This window comes from Canis lupus, chromosome 30 (assembly GCF_003254725.2).
Source record: "Canis lupus dingo isolate Sandy chromosome 30, ASM325472v2, whole genome shotgun sequence".
Lineage (NCBI taxonomy): Eukaryota > Metazoa > Chordata > Mammalia > Carnivora > Canidae > Canis > Canis lupus.
The window spans coordinates 3,142,470-3,162,586 of record NC_064272.1 but is presented as its reverse complement, the minus strand read 5'-3'; the positions used below and the strand labels follow the sequence as shown (position 1 = coordinate 3,162,586).

The following is a 20,117-nucleotide window of genomic DNA, read 5'->3' as shown; positions in this document are numbered from 1 at the left end:
ACTCTCTGTTCATGAATTTCATTTGTCTTTTTCACTAAATCCTCTAACATATTTACATTAGTTATGTTATAGTCCTTGCCTACTGAGTGCAGTATTTGATTAATGTTGGATCTATTTCTATTTTTCTGTTTGTTTTTCTATTGATTATAGGCCAGTTTTTACTTTTTGGCATCTCTTAATTTTTTAACATATTTTATGGTAGATACTGAAATAAAAAAGAACAGTAGAGACTAAAGTAAATAATATTTACTCCCCAAAAGCCATATCCCTTCCTCTGATAGCTAGCCTGGGGTATTTATTCTGTTTAATATCCAGCTGAGCTTGGTCTGATCTGATTGCATTTTTTCCCATTTACTACTTGTTTTCAAATGCTTTAAGAGTAGTATCAGGGCTTTTCATTTATCAGGGCTTGTGATCTATGCTTGCTTCATTGAGTCTAGATATCTCTGTCTCTATCTCTGTCTCTCTCCTTTTCCTCCCCTCACCTGTTTTCCCCTCTCTTCCTCTGCTCCCCATCCCCCCCCTTCTTTCTTTTCTCTCACCCTCTCCCCCTGCTTTGCTATCCTGCCACTAGAGTTTTGTGCCTGCTTATTGCTATGAGCCTCTCCTTGCCTTCTTCCTGACCTTCCATGCCTTGGAAAAAAATCTCTGTCTTCTTGCCCTGTCCCCAGTCTTTTGCAAAGGGAAAGCTCAATAGAAAAGATGTGATGAGCTGATATTTCCAAAGGAATCTCTCTCTCTCCTTCTGTCCTGGCCACAGCCTTTTGCATGTAGCCACGATGTGCACTTGGTTAAGGCCTTTGGGAAATAGCTGGCAAGCTATGGGAAGGAACTGGCAGGCTAAACAGACTCCCTGGGTCTCCTCAGGACTCTTAATAAGCCATCACAGAAGTCCACAGATGGTCATGTGTTTGGCTGCTTTCTACACACACTGCTAGAAGTCCCCCATCTGTGGAAGTATGCTGTTTGCCCAATAAGAAGGTAGCTATTGATCTTTACTCACCTAGGAAAGGCTCACCCTGGTCTGGAATTTAGTTCATCCAGACTTCTTTGCATCCTCAGCTCTCCTTATGTGAAACAAACAAACAAACAAATCCTGATTTTATAAACTGTCTGGCATGTTTTTGCTGTTTTGATGACTATAACTGCCTACTTCGACTTTTTACGTATTAACTAAAACTGTTAAATACATTTTAATCATTAATAAATATTAGACCTTAGTGAGAAATAGACAAAAGAAAAATGTTTGTAACTTTTCAATATAGATTGCTATTTTATATACTTAAATTATGGAAAGAATCATGACAATTCAGTGAGAAACTAAACTAGAAAAACTGTTACCTATTTAGCATTTTTTATAAAAAAGAGAGTTACAAACTGTATTTGTAATGATTAAGTGCTGGCATACAATAATGGCAATTTTTTTTTGAAACCAGACACAGACCTGAGACATGTTAGGAATAAAGTTGCAACTTTCTGTGAACAGTGTATTAGTAACATAAACTTGCAGGTTTTAGAAAAGTAAATTGAATATTTTTACCATTAACCTGTCTCTGGATTCTCCACTTCTCTAAACTGACCCTTTCTAGAATGGGCATACATCATGCTTTGTGCTACAAGGATGTTGATTTCTGATAGATTGCTATGGCTTAGAAGAAGATTCATTACAGAAAGTGGTTGGCTAGCGTGGGCTTCACTTCTTCAGAAAGTTCTCTTGGAACATCAGAGGGCCTTGAAGCTGGCTAAAAGTAAGCCAATAAAGATGGATTTTTCTCTGAGGACTTATGTCTATTAGAGCTTGAAGCTAGTAGAGTTTAGAGTGGCTGCAAAAGACATCCTAAGGATTCATAGTCAGAGAATTTCTTGGTTCATCAGCTGTAGAAATTACTGAGCTCTTTATTCGAATTTCTTGACCTAGAATCTGTGTTCATGCTGATGAATCTGTAATAAAAAGGGCAAAGAGATTGTGTGGGTTATTTATAGAAGCTACATCACTCTTTCATTATCTTGCTGTGTTTAAATATAGGGTGTAGTATATTTGATAAGCTTCAAAAGACCAGGGATGTTATCTTGCTTACTTTCAGGTCTTCTTTATCTAACACAACCTGCCTAATAATCATTGTTCAATAAATACTGGTTGAAGAAGTTATTGAATTAATATTATGGAAATATTTTGTGTGAACTGAAAATATCGCTGGATACATTCAAATTTTAGATTTCCTAGTACTGGCAGTCTTTTTATAATGATAATATATTGGTTTAACATAACAGTTGATATTCTTTTTACCAAAGGCTAATAGAACTACTTCAGTAGGATACAGCTATGCCAATTTTAATTTAAAAATCCAGTTATTCTTTGGTGGTAGATTATGGAAATTATGCAAAGCTTGAGTAAAGCATTTTCCAATAAAAGGAAGCTAATAGTTGATAGGGTATACTCCCACATAAAAATACCACAAAGGTGAGATCAGAAAGTTCATTTGGTGGAAAGTTGCTGGAATGAGAAAATCAGTGAAAGGGATATCACCAAAAAAAAAAAAAAAAAAGGACAAACCCTAGCTACCAGAATGAGGAAACATCCCTGAAACCCATATCCCATCATTATTTCTACATTTTTATTACAAAGCAGATATTAATTTAATTTGATTTAAGATGGGAAAGTAACTTTTTTAAAAGATTTTATTTATTCATGAGAGACAGACACACAGAGAGAAAGAGGCAGAGGGAGAAGCAGGCCCCATGCAGGGAGCCCAATGAGGGACTCAATCCCGGGACTCCAGGATCACGCCCTGGGCTGAAGGCAGACACTCAACCTCTGAGCCACCCAGGCATCCCTATGGGAAAGTAATCTATTCCTGTTATCTGCTCCCATCAGGACCAATTGCTTCTCTACTTCATGAGTCTACATGGTGAAAATTTCTGCTTTGCTCTTATGAGCTCAAAGAAAATGCCACCCAGTTTTCTTTCCCTCACTTTTCTTACTATTTGACTTTATGGTGTCATTCATATGACTGCTGATCTTGGAAAGAGCAGTAGAATTCTCACAGACCCTTGCTTTAAATCCCTAAGGGCACATAGTCAAGAGTTTAAATGTAATGGATTCAGAATTACAGCGCAACCACAAAAGTAACCAGAGAAATAAATGCATAACTATTCAAATAAAGCTGAAGATTTAGCCCATAGTGGAACATTAGCAGTAACAGTGAACATCAGTGGAGTCACTCTTACTTTGGGCAATGAGGACTTTGGACTAGGAGGGGCTATAAGCAGGGAAAGCTGTGAAATTCAGAATGAAGGAGATGGAGCATGATAATAAAGCCTCAACACAAGAGCAGGAAGATTCTCTGACACAATCAGTTGAGAGTGTTCCCCGGCACTGATTCCAGCCACATACCAGCCAAATGGGAAATTATTTTACTCTCTGTATCAAGATTATTTAGATAATATAGCTTATATTTAATGCAAACCACAGGTTGGTTGTTTCTTTGCTTGCTTCTTTTTTAATTTCAGGTTTAATTAGACAACACAATAAGCTATCCCAACTTCTCTTGGAGCAGACCTTCCTAAGCTTGTCTACAGCTTTGGAACTTTATTTGTTCTCAGTACCTTTGCAACTTCACTAATAATAACCTCAAGCATAATAACCATGTGTGTGACTCCTTTCTGTTCACAGGCCAAAAGAAAGGCCTTAGATTGCTTTCTCTGTGTCTCTGAGAAATGCTCTGAACACAACCTGTTTTTTTCCCATTCACATATAGGTTAAAGGGTAAAGGGAAGCACACGTCGGCAACATATATTTTCATTTAGTACCTAACCTTTTCTCCTTAGCCTTCTTTGAATCGAAAGCTAGTGTCCTTCTTAAAATTTATAGTAATCTCTAAGTTTCCTCATTATACATAAAATGTTAGAACACCTGCTCTAAGTAGAAATATAGTTGCTTTCCTATAGCTTGTGATAGATTTTGGAATTAAAGTTTCTTGCGTGGATTTTTTTTAGGAAAAAATAATATTAAGTGAGCCTTTTTACTGTCTAATTCTAAGTTTCTGTTTTGTTGTTGTTGTTGTTGTTTTGTTATTGTTTTCCTATCTCCAGCTTTCTAAGAAGTATGGAGTCCATGTTTGTGGAGAAGGTGGAGAGTATGAAACATTCACTTTGGATTGCCCTCTATTTAAGAAGAAAATAATTGTGTAAGATACCATTTCAGCATTTTCTTCCCTCTCCTTACATTTAAGTGATGGAAACAACTTAACATTAAGCTTGAGGCAACTTTTGTTGGGAGAAATAGAACGTGTCCTCTAAGTTCACAAACACTCAATTTGTTTAATACCAGTGAAGTTGTCTGAATACCTAAATCAATACCTGACAAGATGAGGCCTTCATAGAAGGCTATAAACTTTTTAGACATTGCACTTTTCGTTTACTTGCTGATTATGCCCTGCAGTAAAAGTGGTACCTGCACACTGACACTTTTATCCTTCCATGAAGTATGAATTGCCTGTATTATTTATCTTTCATTACAGCTACATTTGATAAACTGCCACATCAGTAGCCTGTGGGTTCCATTAACTCCATCCTCTTTTTCCCTTTTCTTGGCTTTTACAACTTGGAATAGTAATGCTAAACATTTCTATTTTATTATTTGGGGTTATTTTTACATATAAACTTTGTTTCTGAGTGAATTCAGTTTATGGCAAGCACTGTGATTTCTTTGCCACAGATTGTTAAAATTAGTAAAGTGAGAAACAAGAACTTTTTTTTCACCGTTAACATTGTTATCTGTACTCTAATTTGTGTTGTCCTTCTCCTATGCCAAGAGAGCACTTTGTCTGCTTTTCCTAAGCTCTTTTCTTAGAAAAGATTGGCAGAATTATGCTTGATTTCAGGAGGCTCATCTGATGAAAGATTGGAATCCTGTATTAAGTGGACAGCTTCAGTATGTTCACCACTTAGGAGTGATTCCTTTGTACATCTTAATAATGAGCAGAGGAGTGATCTAAGAAAATTAAGACAATTCTAAATGAATTTTCTAAAAAATGTCTATTTAGTGAAACATGGCCAAGACATTTTCATTATCATATTTGTAATATTCATCCACTCTTACTTCTTTCATGTTCTTCTAACTTCTTTTCCATTTAATAATCATTGGCAGAATAATTTATTTGGCAAGTACCTATTGTGTCTAAAGCATTCTACTGGGCACCATTGATGTTCAAGGATAGCGCCTGCCTTCAGAGGTTGAGTGGAAGACACATCTGTGTACAATTAAGATACAAGATGGTAAAGGATAAAAGTTATAAGTTCATATGTGAAAGATATTTCTTCTGACTACTCATCACAAAATGATTCATGAATGAAGTGTACATTAGGTCTTCTATAAAAAAAATGTTTTGTTATTCAAGAAAACTATTTGCATGTGAGGGTGAAATTACAGTATAATGAGAAACTTGCAGTATATTTACTTTTTAATATGGAACTAGCTGAAATTAGTTTAAAAAAAGACGATAAATGAAAAATGCCAAAGAATACAACTTTTCCCATTTACTTGACAACTTGAAATCCTAGAGGTCTTTATGAATAACCTAGAATTATAAGAAATGTACTGTATTACATAACCAGAAGGTCTATTTATTATAGTGCTTTAGACCTGAAAACTGAAACTTTTGTAGACATCACTTGTAGGCAAGGAAACCTAAGCCTGGCTGAGACAATGGCATGAGAGAAATTAGTCATGCTATTATAGAGAGGGATGCCAGGAGAGGTATCTTAAAACCCTCTAGTGCTGAAATGAGCTTTTCAGTTCCATTGAATAATGGTTTGTTGAGGTGGATTATGTGGGTGGAACTCAGCAAGCTACTGCTCCACTCTGTAGAAGTCTTCCTGTAACAGGAGAGACGGGCAAATCAACAATACCTAAGTGCTAACATACAGATGTGTATCTTGAGAACACAGAAGAAGCACTGTCTTTTCACTCCTATTCATTTATCAGTTAATCACTCATCTAATTTTGACACTTAAGCATTTTCTATGGTTTTTTCTTCATAGGCTGTGCCTCATCTTATCTTCATAACTGTCTTGATGCCTTTTCTCTAGCTTGCCTTCCCATTTTTCTCCTCTTTGCTAAATCCTTCCTTTTTAAAAAAAAATTGAAATATAGTTGACACAAAACATTATATTAGTTTCAGGTGTACAGCATAGTGATCTGACAAATCTACAGGTTATGCTCTGCTCACCACAAATGTAGCCACCCTCTGTTACCATGCAGTGCTGTTTGCTACTACTATAGTACCAGTGGCCGTATTTCCTATGCTGTAAAAATCCTTCCATTTTTAAAGGCTTTTGCTGCTATCCCCTCTACTTGTTCTCATTCTTGAACTCTTAGAACATGTAGTTGTCACTAATATAAATATTTGTTAAATATTATTGAATTTATTTATTTATTATTTGTTTGTTTTTACTTATCCCATTTTCACTTACTTATCCCATGTGTTCTTTTTAGGTTATAATTGGAGGTTATAGGTTGGGACATATCCTAGTTTAGTGGAAAAAGCATGTCACCTATTGTATAAAATCTTTCCTCCTCAGGATGCCTGAGTGGCTCAGCAGTTAAGCACCTGCCCTTTGGCTCAGGGCATGATCCTGGAGTTCCGGGATCGAGTCCCACATTGGGCTCCCTGCATGGAGCCTGCTTCTCTCTCTACCTGTGTCTCTGCCTCTCTCTGTGTCTCTCATGAATAAATAAAATCTTTAAAAATAGATAAAATAAAATCTTACCTCCTCTTTAAAATAAAAAATGTCCTTATCATACCTACTTAATAAGCATTAAATGTGATACTGTGAGTGAATATACATTGCACATTCCAAAACTATATGTAAATGAAAGTTATTTTATTTAGAGATGATACAATTAAAAGAAGTTTAGTTCTTGAAACTATTTGTTGACAGTTGACCATTAAGAATACTGGACCCTGTAACTTTGAATTCATTCTTTGGTCAAATTTAACAGCTTCTCTTGTTCTATTTAATAGTGGTCTGCCACAGTTGGCATAAAACTAACTGATTATTAGAAATCTCATTTCAGGGGGATCCCTGGGTGGCTCAGTGGGTTAGCATCTGCCTTCGGCCCAGGGCGTGACCCTGGAGTCCCGGGATCGAGTGCCGCATTGGACTTCCTGCATGGAGCCTGCTTCTCCCTCTGCCAGTGTCTCTGCCTCTGTGTATCTCATGAATAAATAAATAAAATCTTTTTAAAATTTTTTAAAAAAAGAAATCTGGTACAAATCAGATATCTGGTACAAATTTTTTTTGATGAAAAGGAGAAAACTGCCTCTAAGGGGAGAAAAAGTAAACTTATTTGCAAAATGGCTTGATTGTTATTAGGGATTTTTTTTTTTTTTCAAAAACATAGATTGAATCATTTTTGGATCCCAAAGTAATTTAGAGAAACTAGGGTGGTTCTGGAAGTTTATGAGATACATTTTGCCCCAATTAACATTTTTGAAATCTTGTAGGAAAGACTGATATAGCAGTCTTTGGAAGTAATTTAAAATTTTTCTAACTAGAACATTTTACAATTCATTTTTCATGTCAATAAATATGTGATTACTCACTTCTAGATGCAGATTTATTTTAGAAAGCGAAGGATTTATTCTGAGAGGCCTTGAGGAAAAGAATTATAGCCTAGGCTTTACAAAAGGAGGATAATTCTGGGACAATTGTAGGTCCTCAAATAAAGAGCCTACTTTCTTATTGCTTCTTACTTTAAAATATGTATGTATGTATATCAGACATAAGAACTGAACTCTTAATGTTGTATTAATGGAAGTGATTTTCTTCTATTAATGAACATATTTATAAAATGTCAGTATTTGATACAACTCCATCTTTCCATTTGAATTATCAATGTTACTATACTACTGATGTAAAGTTGCTACACATGGGATGGATGGAAGGAAGGAAGAATGGGAGGGAAGGAGAAAGGGGGGGAAGGAAGGACATAAGGAAAGAATGATTAAATCCTATGGTTAAAACACTTTGTATTCATTTTTCCCACCTTCTCCTATTTGCTCCCCACTCAAGACATAACTCAGCACAGAGTATAACAATGTGGCACTTAGCAGTGGGAATGAATCAAGTACTTACTTACCTTCTGACATCTATCCTGTATCACCTGGGATTTATTTAAATTTATGAACTATTTTTCTTATATTTAAATTTTTAGATCTATTAAATGTTATCTTTATTAGGCCAGGGATACCATATGGTATTATTATAGTGTGCATATGACATGCATGTGTGTGTATATGGATAAAATGTTCATGTGGTATATGCATTTGAGAAAGTATATATCCATGAGAAGACAGGTAATTAAAAAATCAGTGTGGGTTTGTGAGAGTTAATAGTGTGTAATGTGAAGATACTTACCAGAGTTTCACTATACAGTCATTTATTCAACACATTTCTGATAAATACCATAAATGTACTCCATACTGAGCCAAGAGGGGTGGGGTCGGGGAGAGTCAGACAAAGGTGACCCGAATGTGGTCCCTCTCTAAGAGACACAAGCATATAGGCACATAATTATAATGTATTGGATGTGCAATGAAAAGGCTGTGAACACATTACTAAAGCACATATAAGGAGAAAACTAGAACTGTTGGAGAATGTCAAGGAAGGTTTCACAGAAATGACACTGGAGATGTTTCTAAGGAGAAGTGTGAGTCCACAGGGAATATCTTTGTATAGTTGTCTTCTTAGAGGAAAGGTAGGAACAAAGACCATGGCTGTCTCAAGAGAATATAAGTTTTTTTTGTTTTGAAGTGAGGGGATATATATATATATATATATATACCGCAGGGCTGTACACACACACACACACACACACACACACACGCATGACCTCACACCTTGGGATGCTGGCCTGACTCAGCAGCTGTCCTTTTGAAGTTGTATCTAGGGGTGAGCCTAATGCAGAAATGAAAGGGAACATGGGCTAGCCCTCTAGGCTACAGAGAAACCTCAGTTGCATAAGATACACTGCCCAAACTGACTATTTACGTTAACAGGGAAAAGAGCATTTTTGCTGTGGCACAAGTTAGTCTTAATTTTCTGGGTAACTCTGAGGATATTCCAACAGATCATACTCTAGATTTCCGAGAAACCCACAAAGCAGACAGAAACCAAAGATCCTTGAAAGTTGAATTTCATTTGAGTTTCTGAAAGGGAAAAGAAGAGCAATAGTGGCATTATTCTGTTTGAAACTAAAAACTGTTCATTTGAGATCTAGTCTCTTCCAGTTGGCTGGCTTTGTAGAAGTGAATGAAATGATGTTAGTCAATTAGAGATTATGAGTTTAATAGAATCCATAAAAATCATATTCTTCTTTATTTAGTGCTTAGAATATTCTGTATTTTCTCTGGATAACCATCTTTATTCAGAATGCAGTAATTACATTAATTAAATGAGCTATTTGCTGTCAGCCTTCTGTTTCTATTGCAGATAGCTGGCATGAGAAGGGAGGGCTTGAAACCCTTTCTACTGACATAGCATTGGTGCCAGGTTAATTATAGTTTTGCTGCACTCCATTGTGAAGGATAGCAAAACCAAGCTGCCTAGATTAGGCATAATTAAGGCTCAGGGTCAGTTTCTAAGGCTGAGATCAGGAGTAGGGAGATTGAAATTTAATGTAAGAGTGAGGGTTGTACATAGGAATTGGGATTTGAATCTGATTGATAAGCCAAGATACAATTTTGGAGTAAGTAGAAAAAACAAGACCAGAGCTAACAAGCCAGAGGGGCAGGTGTGGGAGAGCAAGTCAGGCCTCTTTACTTTCTCTTTCTCTCCCCGCCTCCCCTCCCCTACCAGAGCTGTCTTTTGGTTAATGTAGCCTGTGAAGGCAGGTTATCTTTCTGTCAGGATCCTGACTCTTTAATATTTCTGTTTCTTTTATAGCCTAAGTTGCTTTCCTTGTCACAGAAACCCTTTTTAATGTTATTTTTCCTAAGCATTAACAAGAGGCATATTTGATATTAAAGGTTCATGAACGGTAGTTGACATTTTTAATCATCAAACATTTTTTGCCTCTATCTCTGATCGTTCAAAGGGGAACGTAAACAGATTTTGTCCATGAAAATTTAATATTTTGGAGCCAAATATTTTGAGGTTCCTTTTATTGCCACTAAGTAACTTCACTTTACAAAAGTTAACTCAAAAATATCTTACATTAGTGGCAAAGTCAAATAAAGTAACAATTTATTTTGCTATCCTACAAAGGTTAAAATGCTAACAATGTATTAATATAAACAATGGAACTAGTTCCCTAGGCATTAAAGAGATATGGGGAAATTCTATTTTTAAAATTTCAGTTGAATGGCTTTCTTAATAAACAACAATAAAAAATAATTAGTTATTTGAACTTCACACATAATCTTAGTTATTCATAGGTGCTTTACAGGGTATTTTTGATAAAAGTTGAGTTAATTTACATGTATCCATATGGTGCCAGCAAGCAGTTCATACCATTTTACCTGAATGTGGTAATTACTATGTCAAACAATCAATTTTAATAGCAATGATATTGCAGTGTGAAGAGTTCACCTAGAGCTTAAAACCGTCACCAGTACTGCTTTTGTGAAGGATAATTGAGATTTTGTGTGAAACACTGAATGAATTACCTCTTGAAAATGAAAGGAATAATGAAGATAAAGCGCTATTGTTTAATGGTTAGCCCCTACCAAGCAAATTTGTGAAAATGAAATTGAATACGAATTTTAAGTTTCAAAACTGTTCAGAGAGCTTTGAGTGAACCTGAAAGTTGAACTATGTGTCATTATAAAGACAAAAGCTTCTTTACTTTTTCTTGCAAATGTAGCATCCTCGATCCTTTTCCTAGTTAAATATTGGATTATTAAAAATGATGTTAATCACTACGTATTGTTTACTAGTGGAAATAAATACAAAAGGGGGATTTTTGGTCTCTTCTAGTCACTAGCAGAAAACAATTTGCCACAATTTATGTAGTAAATAAATGCATTATAAAATGTTTGTGTTTTAGTGATTCATCAGAAGTGGTCATACATTCAGCTGACGCATTTGCACCTGTTGCTTATCTACGCTTTTTGGAATTGCACTTGGAGGACAAGGCAAGTAAATCTAAGATTTACTTTCACAATGATTTCAAGAGAAAATTGACACATATGCATTGGCTCCAGAAAAATTAGGATAGACAGGATTGAAAGTAGATCACTGAATTAAATGAGAAGATGGCTATTGGTGACCTTTTCCCAAAAAGTTGGTAATCCTTGAGAAATTGAATCTGCTCTTCAAACATCCTTCATATTCAATGAAAGGAACCTCTTATCTTATAGGTCTCTACTACTATTTCTGCCATGTGCGCACACAGAGTGAAACCCACTGAATTTCTGTTTAGACACATCAGCCATTATATGCTCAGCTTTACCTAAATAGCTCATTGTTCACCTTGTTTTTTTAGTATTTCATTTGTTTTCCCAGTCCATTGCCGTCTCAAAGAAAAGAATGTTATTTAAGTGGAGTATATTCACTGACACTGAATAAATGTGCATTTTTCTTCTTCTTCCTCTTTTTTTTTTTTTAAATAGGTGCCCCCAGTGTCTGACAACTGCAGAACATCTAACTATATACATCCTTCTTGAAGAGCATTTTTGGACATTGTTTACTAAGCTGCCATTTCTATATGAAAAAGACCACATAGCATTTTCTTAGCTTTCTTATGTCCAGCTTCTTCTCTGAATTTTTTTATTCTTACAAATATATATCTTTATCAGAAGAGGTTAATAGAAACATTGATTAATTGGGGAAATGTGAAAGTCTCATTCTTTATTATTGGCGACTTCCTCAGGATTCACTTTCTCTAACTTTTGTTACTGTGTACTATCCATGACCTGTACATGATCTGTGCCCCTTTTTCCCCTTTTACTTCATCTCTAACTCTCATTTCTGGAACATTTCTTTGCTTTCATCACAGTTTTATTTCCCTTCTTCTCTCTTTCGTGCTTTCATCTCTGCGAGTAATATAATGATGCAGAGCATTTGAATATTAGAATGAAAAGGCAATCATCACTTTATTTAGCCAATCAAGTTTATTCTACTGGCTGTTACTGACATGACTTGTCATTTTTGTTTTGGTATAGTATTCATTTTATCAACAGTATTGGGCAATCAAGAAGAATATTGGTAAATCATAGTCTATTTTATAACATTGAAGAATGCAGTTCTTATACCCAATGGTAAAAAGATAATCTCTTCAATAAATGGGTGTTTGGGAAACTGGACAGCAACATACAAAGGAATGAAACTGGACCACTTTCTTAAACCATACACAAAAACAAATTCAAAATATATTAAAGACCTGGAACCATAGAAATCCCAGACAAGAACATAGGCAGTAACCTCTTTGACATTGACTATAGCAACTTTTTTCTAGATCTATCTTTTGAGGCAAAGGAAGCAAGGGCAAAAATAAACTACTGGGACTACATCAAAATAAAAAGCTTTTACACACCCAAAAGAACAGTCAACAAAACTAAAAGGCAACCTATGGGATAGGAGAAGATATTTGCAAATGACGTATCTGATTAAGGGTTAGTATCTGAAATATGTAAAGAACTTATGAAACTCAACATCCAAAAAACAAATAATCAAATTAAAAAAAGGGCAGAACACATGAACAGACATTTCTCCAAAAAAGACATGCAGGTGGCCAACAGACACGTGAAAAGATGTTCAACATCACTCATCAGCAGGGAAATGTAAATCAAAACTACAATGAGATAATCACCTCATATCTGTCCAAATGTCTAAAATCAACAATACAAGAAACTGCAGGTGTCGGTGAGGATGTGGAGAAAGGGGAACGATCTTAAATTGGTGGGAATGCAAACTGGTGCAGTCACTCTAGAAACAGTGTAGAGGTTTATCAAAAAGTTAAAAATAGAACTACCGTATAATCCAGCAATTGCACACTGGTATTTACCCAAAGAATACGAAAATATTAATTCAATGAGATACAGGCATTCCAGTATTTATAGCAACATTATCTACAATAGCCAAGTTATGAAAAAACAAAATCTTGGTATTATCCGTGCTGACCTTAGACAACTTTGAATAGACTTAATTTTTTTACAACAGTTTTGGATTCACAGCAAAATTGAGCAGAAGGAACAGAAAGTTCCCATATGCCCACATGAACAGCCTTTCCCTACAATCAATATCTGGCATCCAAGTGGCCATTTGTTACAGTCAATGAACCCACATCAACACATCATTATCACCCAAAGTACATAGTTTCCATTATGGTTTGCTCTTAATATTGTACATTCTATGGATTTAGGCAAATGTATAGCGACATGTATCCACCACTATAGCATCATACAAAATAGTTTCACTGCCCTAGAAATCTGCAGTGTACTGCCTATTCATCCTTTCTTTCCCTCTTACTCCTGGTAACCATTGATCTTGTTACTGTCTCTACAGTTCTAGAATGCCATATAGTTGCAGTCATACCATATGTAGCCTTTTCACATTGGCTTTTTTTGCCTAGAAATATGTGTGTAACTTCCTCAATGTCTTTTCCTGAGTTTTAATTGTTGAATAATATTCCATTGTCTGGATGTGCCACAGTTTACTTATCATTCACCTACCAAACATCTTGGTTGCTTCTAAGTTGGCAATTATAAGTAAAGCTGCTAACTTGAGGGGATGAGCAATGCATGTTATGCTATATGTTGCAAATTGAACTCCAATAAAAAAATACACACACACAAACACACACACACACATAAAAAGTAAAGCTGCTATAAACATTCATGTGTAGGTTTTTGTGCTCAACTCCCCTGAGTAAATACCAAGGAATGTAACTGCCAGATTGTATAGTTAAGTCTGTGTTTAGTTTTCTAAGAAACCATCAAACTGTCCTCCAGTGTGACTGTAAGATTTTATATTGCCACCAGCAATAAATGAGAATTCTGATTGCTCTACAGCCTCATCAGCATTCAATATTGTCAATATTTTGGACTTTTACCATTCTAATAGGTGTGCAGTGTTATGTCATTGTTCTTTAATATGCATTTCCTGATGACATTTGATGTGGAACATCTTTTCATATGCTTATTTGCCCATTCCTATATCTTCTTTGAAGTTTCTGTTCAGATCTTTGCTCATTTTTTGAGTCGTTTTATTATTATTGAACTTTAAGAGCTCTTTGTATATTTTGAATAATAGTTCTTTATCAGCTATGTCTTTTGCATGTATTTTTCCCGGTCAATGGCTATCTTCTTACTTTCTTGGCAATATCTTTTATAGAGCAGAAGTTTTAATTTTCCTGAATTATTATTTCTTTCATGTATCGTGCCTTTGATATTGTATCTAAAAAGTCATCACCAAACCAAAAGTCATCTAGATTTTCTTTTATGTTATCTTCTAGGAGTTTTATAATTTTGCATTTTATATTTGGATCTGTGTCCTATTTTGAGTTAATTTTTATAAAAATGAAGAATATATACAAGTATAAAGACTGTGTCTGGATTCTTTTTTTGTAGCTGGAAGTATAGCTGTTCTGGCACCTTTGTTTAAAAAAAAACAAAAAACAAAAAACCTATCTTTTCTCCCTTATTTGCCTTGCTCCTTTGCCAAAGATCAGTTAACTTCTATTTATGTGGATCTATTTCTGGACTCTCTCTTCTGTTCTTTTGCTCTATTTGTCTATTCTTTTTATTTTTAATTGGAGTTCAATTTGCCAACATATAGCATATCACCCAGTGCTCATCCCGTCAAGTGCCCCCCTCAGTCACCCCAACTCCCCGCCCACCTCCCTTTCCACTACCCCTTGTTCGTTTCCCAGAGTTAGGTGTCTCTCATGTCTGTCACCCTCTCTGATATTTCCCACTCATTTTCTCTCCTTTCCCCTTTAATCCCTTTCACTATTTTTTATATTCCCCAAATGAATGAGACCATGTAATGTTTATCCTTTTCTGATTGACTTACTTCACTCAGCATAATACCCTCCAGTTCCATCCACATCGAAGCAAATGGTGGGTATTTGTCATTTCTAATGGCTGAGGAATATTCCATTGTATACATAGACCACATCTTCTTTATCCATTCATCTTTCGATGGACACCGAGGCTCCTTCCACAGCTTGGCTATTGTTGACATTGCTGCTATAAACATTGGGGTGTAGGTGTCCTGCCATTTCACTGCATCTGTATCTTTGGGGTAAATCCCCAGCGTGCAATTGCTGGGTTGTAGGGCAGGTCTATTTTTAACTCTTTGAGGAACCTCCGCACAGTTTTTCAGAGTGGCTGTACCAGTTCACATTCCCACCAACAGTGCAGGAGGGTTCCCCTTTCTCCACATCCTCTCCAATATTTGTTGTTTCCTATCTTGTTAATTTTCACCATTCTCACCGGTGTGAGGTGGTATCTCATTGTGGTTTTGATTTGTATTTCCCTGGTGGCAAGTGATGCGGAGCATTTTCTCATGTGATTGTCGGCCATGTCTATGTCTTCCTCTGTGAAATTTCTGTTCATGTCTTTTGTCCATTTCATGATTGGATGGTTTGTTTCTATGCTGTTGAGTTTAATAAGTTCTTCATAGATCTTGGATACTAGCCCTTTATCTGATACGTCATTTGCAAATATCTTCTCCCATTCTGTAGGCTATCTTTTAGGTTTGTTGACTGTTTCTTTTGCTGTGCAGAAGCTTCTTATCTTGATGAAGTCCCTAAAGTTCATTTTTGCTTTTGTTTTCCTTGCCTTCATGGATGTATCTTGCAAGAAGTTGCTGTGGCCTAGTTCAAAAAGGGTGTTGCCTGTGTTCTCCTCTAGGATTTTGATGGATTCTTGTCTCACATTTAGATCTATCATCCATTTTGAGTTTATCTTTGTGTATGGTGCAAGAGAATGGTCTAGTTTCATTCTTATGCATGTGGCTGTCCAATTTTCCCTTCCCAGCACCATTTATTGAAGAGACTGTCCTTTTTCCAGTGGATAGTCTTTCCTGCTTTGTCGAATATTTGTTGACCATAGAGTTGAGGGCCCTTTTCTGGATTCTCTATTATTTCTCTTTTATATTATATATATATATATATATATATTTTTTTTTTTTACCAGTACCACAATGTCTTAATTACTATAGCTTTACAGTTTGTCTTGAAGTCAGTAACTGTTCTTCAATATTTTGTTTACTATTCTAAGTCTTTTACCTTTCCACATAAACATTAGAATCAGTTTGTAACTTGCTGACATTTTGATTGGGATTATATTGAAGCTGTAGACCAAATTAGAAAGAATAGGCATCTTGACAATATTGTCTTTCTACCCATGATCATGGAGTATCTCTCCATTTATTTATTTAGTTCTGTGATTTCTTTCATTTTCCTTAGACATTTTATCTGTCTACACTCTTGTAATTTGCTAAAAGTTGCCTCCTTTAGGATTTTTTAAAATTAATTTTAATTAATTTTATTTATTTATTTATTTTTTTGTGCAAATGACAAGCTTTGATGTGGCATTCTTTGTGTGGAACCAGAGGGAAACAGTGAGAGTTTCTTACCCAGAAATCCCATTGTATCTCAATGTCTTGGGTTGGGCAAAGTCACCATCTTTAGGGAAGGGTACACTCTAGAAGGGAAAACAAAATATGATTTCCAAAAGAATGATAAATAAATGCTAGAGTACAAAAATACAGATACTTTTCCATATGTTTTATCAAAATCACGTTGCTATTTCAAATTCATAGTAAATTAATTAACATTTTACCCCAAATAATAGTGAGATGAGGAATGTAGTGATATTTCAGAGTATCATTTGTTCCCTAAATTCCTTTAATGTTTATTTGTTCTATAACACATTTGCAATCTAGCTTGACCTCAGTTACTTTGATGAACTGCTGTTGGTCTTTTCTTGGTCTTCATAGTCCTTAGTTAATTCTTTTCCTTAATAATACTGACCACCATCTACCTGAGAAATTACCCTATACTGGTTATATACCACTGTACCATTCTGACTTCTACTTGCTCAAGATTTCTTCTATCTATTTCAGTAGTTTCTCTGCTTCCTACTTTCAACAAGTGTATATAGCCCCAAGCCTTTTTAAAGCTCCATTTTTTTTTCTTTTTCCACATTTTCTGTCTGTGAAATTTTGTCTTCTCTCACAATTTACTTTTAAGCTCTATGCATGTGATTCCCAAGTTACTCTCTTTCTGGTCTTTCTGCTGATATCTACACTTTCACCTTAACTTTAGATCCTTATTTCTGACTGGCTGCTGGACATGACTGCCAACATGTGTCAAGTTCATCTTGTATAAGCCTTGAACTCATTTTCTCCTCCAAGTGTACTTTCTGCCTTTTTTTGTTCTTTAACACAATTGTTTTCCCCCTCATAACTCAGGAACAGAATATGGACATCATTTCTTACAGCTGTCTTTTCTTTACCATGACCTTCAGTTGGTTATCTAAGTCTTTACATGCTAATTCACTAGTATGTGTTTTACACCATTCCATCTCCATGCCCATCTCTCTAGTTGAAGTCATATCTTGCCCAGACTCTTCGACAACATGCAACTTCTTTAAGTGAACTCCTTGTTCTCATTATCCCCATGTTCTATTCCATTGCCATATTGACTTTTCTTCCTAGTTTTTGTGTATCTGCACAAAAATCTATAATACAGCTACATTGCTTTCTAAATAAGCAGAATGTTTAGCCATGAATTAAAAAGACTGTCCAACATGGTACCATAACTTCCTTTCTTAGTCTTGCTCTCAGGAACCCCAAGCATGTATCCTTTGCTCCAGTAGTACAAGAGCATTGGATGAATACTCCTTTTACTATGCCTTCTGCTTCTTTCCTCCCTTGCCTTTGCTTATTCTATCGTATCTATCATCCTTTTTTCATTTTCTTTAACTGTTTACATCCTTCCCATGATGCAAGCTTGAACTCATATATTCATACATTTAGTCATACCAGATGAACTGTCCTAACACTTTGTTTCTTACTGTTATAATGTTTAAGGACTTATTATTTCCACTAGGTTATAAATTTCTTGAAAACTCTTTTTATACTCTCTTTAACAGCTATTAGTTCTGGAATACAATGTTTTAATTTATAATTGATTGTTATTTTCTTCATATTTTCTTACAGAATTTTATAGACATGTGCTTCCTTTTCATGTTGCATAACATTTAATGAAAGTCACTTTCTTGTTTATTTTTCTTTTATCTTGTTAGAGAAAAATGCTCCTAAGCAAACCAGAATATAACAGGTTGTTAGTGTAAAATTTAAGTCATCATCAAGATTTTTACTTTACATATGATGACCCTTAAATTTCTCTAATAATCTATTTAAAGTGTACTTTAAGTTAAAATTATAAAGTTATTCATGTGAATATAAAACTTACATCAAGTAAACAGGAGATCCCCAACAAAATAACCGAATAATGGAAAGCTCCAGGTTAAAAATGGGGAAATAGGGAACCCTGGGTGGCACAGCAGTTTAGCACCTGCCTTTGGCCCAGGGTGTGATCCGGGAGACCCAGGATCAAATCCCACGTCGGGCTTCTGGTGCATGGAGCCTGCTTCTCCCTCTGCCTATGTCTCTGCCTCTCTCTCTCTCTCTCTCTGTAACTATCATAAATAAATAAAAACTAAAAAAAAAAAAAATTTTAAAAATGGGGAAATATATTAAAATTTCCTTTGGGGCCTTGACTTTATTGCTTATGGCAAACTTGATGCTAAATGTGCTATACATCACTATAGTGACAGGCTTGAGAAAATGAAAAATACAAAGCTTTACATAAATCAGCCAAAAGATCATATTAAAATGCATAACCTTTAACAGAAGAATCAAGACTTTTACTTTTCACCATTCACAAGGTTTTTCTTCCTTATATAGTTGTTTTAGATTTTCCAAACAGCTTTATGGGAAATGGTACTTCAAATTAATTGTTGACAAGACTACTGCATTTTTAAAGAAACAGATTCACAGAAATTTAGCTTCAATTTTATTAACCAACTACTATGGCTTAGTACTTTATTTTTGTTGAAATAATCTCATAGGACAATTATATATTTTACAATAGTTGTAAAAGCCCACATTCCTAGAAGTTGTAACTTTTAAAGATATCACAGACTCATAGCCCATTCTTGGCTCTTTTCATTTTGTTTTATTTCAGAAATACCATCAAATATCTTGAAAAACTTTCTGCATTAATCTTTGTGTTTTTATTTTTTCTTCAATCTAACAAATACCTATGAGCACCTATTCTGTTTAAAAAACTCTTAGCCCTCCCCATGGAATTCACTATAAATAAGGACAAATTACAGAGTAATTTTAATTCTAAATTCAACACAAAGTTCTAACAGGTAATCGTTATTCCCAGCATCATGATTACAGTGACAGATATCTAGTCTCTCTAGAGTGTTGTGTAGGATATGATCCTATTTTTTCTGAAAAATATTGATGAAGGCAAGGAGCTTGTATATTCATTCATATTTGAATGAGGATGGTAAGAGTGGGCACAAAATAACTAGAATGATAATATTGGCTATCTTAGGGCAAGGGACCTAAAGAGGGAAAACAGAAAAGTCTAATACTTACATATCTGTAATGTGACTTCTTATTATGCACATATAATGTAAATTTTAAAATATTTGATTAAGAAAATTAACTACAGGAGGTAGAGATGGTTTAGTGAGTTCCAGTGCTAAATAAATGAATGTTATTCTACAACACTTTAGTAGTCTAGGTAGAAAGAGACATTCTAGGGCCCTTTAAAACTTTCCATAGAATTCAAATAAAAACAGTACGCACAATGTGGATTGAAATCTAGTTGATCCTACAGTGAAGTCTACACATAAAATGCTGGGCGGGGGGGGCAGGATATATATAAAAGAAGACCAAAAGAATTCAGATAGTAGTCCTCTTGAGTTTCTTATGCATGGGAATTTGTTTTTACCACTCATAGCAAACATGTATAAACTTGAAGACCCTGTGCAGAGAGATATGCTGCCATTGTCTCTATGCCACTTCAAGAATACTTCCTTACAGAAGGGACAAAGGAAGGAAGAAAATATGAATGATAACTT

The 20,117-nt window shown here is 35.2% G+C and overlaps 1 protein-coding gene across 9 annotated transcripts in view; it reads left to right on the top strand.

The window, feature by feature from the left end:
* Positions 1-20,117, top strand: part of DPH6 (diphthamine biosynthesis 6) — a 196,364-nt gene that overhangs the window by 134,350 nt on the left and 41,897 nt on the right. For 7 of the 9 annotated variants that reach the window (XR_007407500.1, XR_007407502.1, XR_007407501.1 and 4 more), the window contains 2 exons: positions 4,093-4,187; positions 11,051-11,138. Coding sequence is in view for 2 of the 9 variants with exons in the window: in XM_025473285.3 (XP_025329070.1) it covers positions 4,093-4,187; positions 11,051-11,138; positions 11,616-11,669 (237 nt within the window). In the remaining 7 variants the exon portion in view is untranslated. Of the gene's footprint in view, positions 1-4,092; positions 4,188-11,050; positions 11,139-11,615; positions 11,837-20,117 lie in introns of those variants that run through there. The other 2 variants (XM_025473285.3, XM_049104498.1) reach the window with 1 other exon arrangement.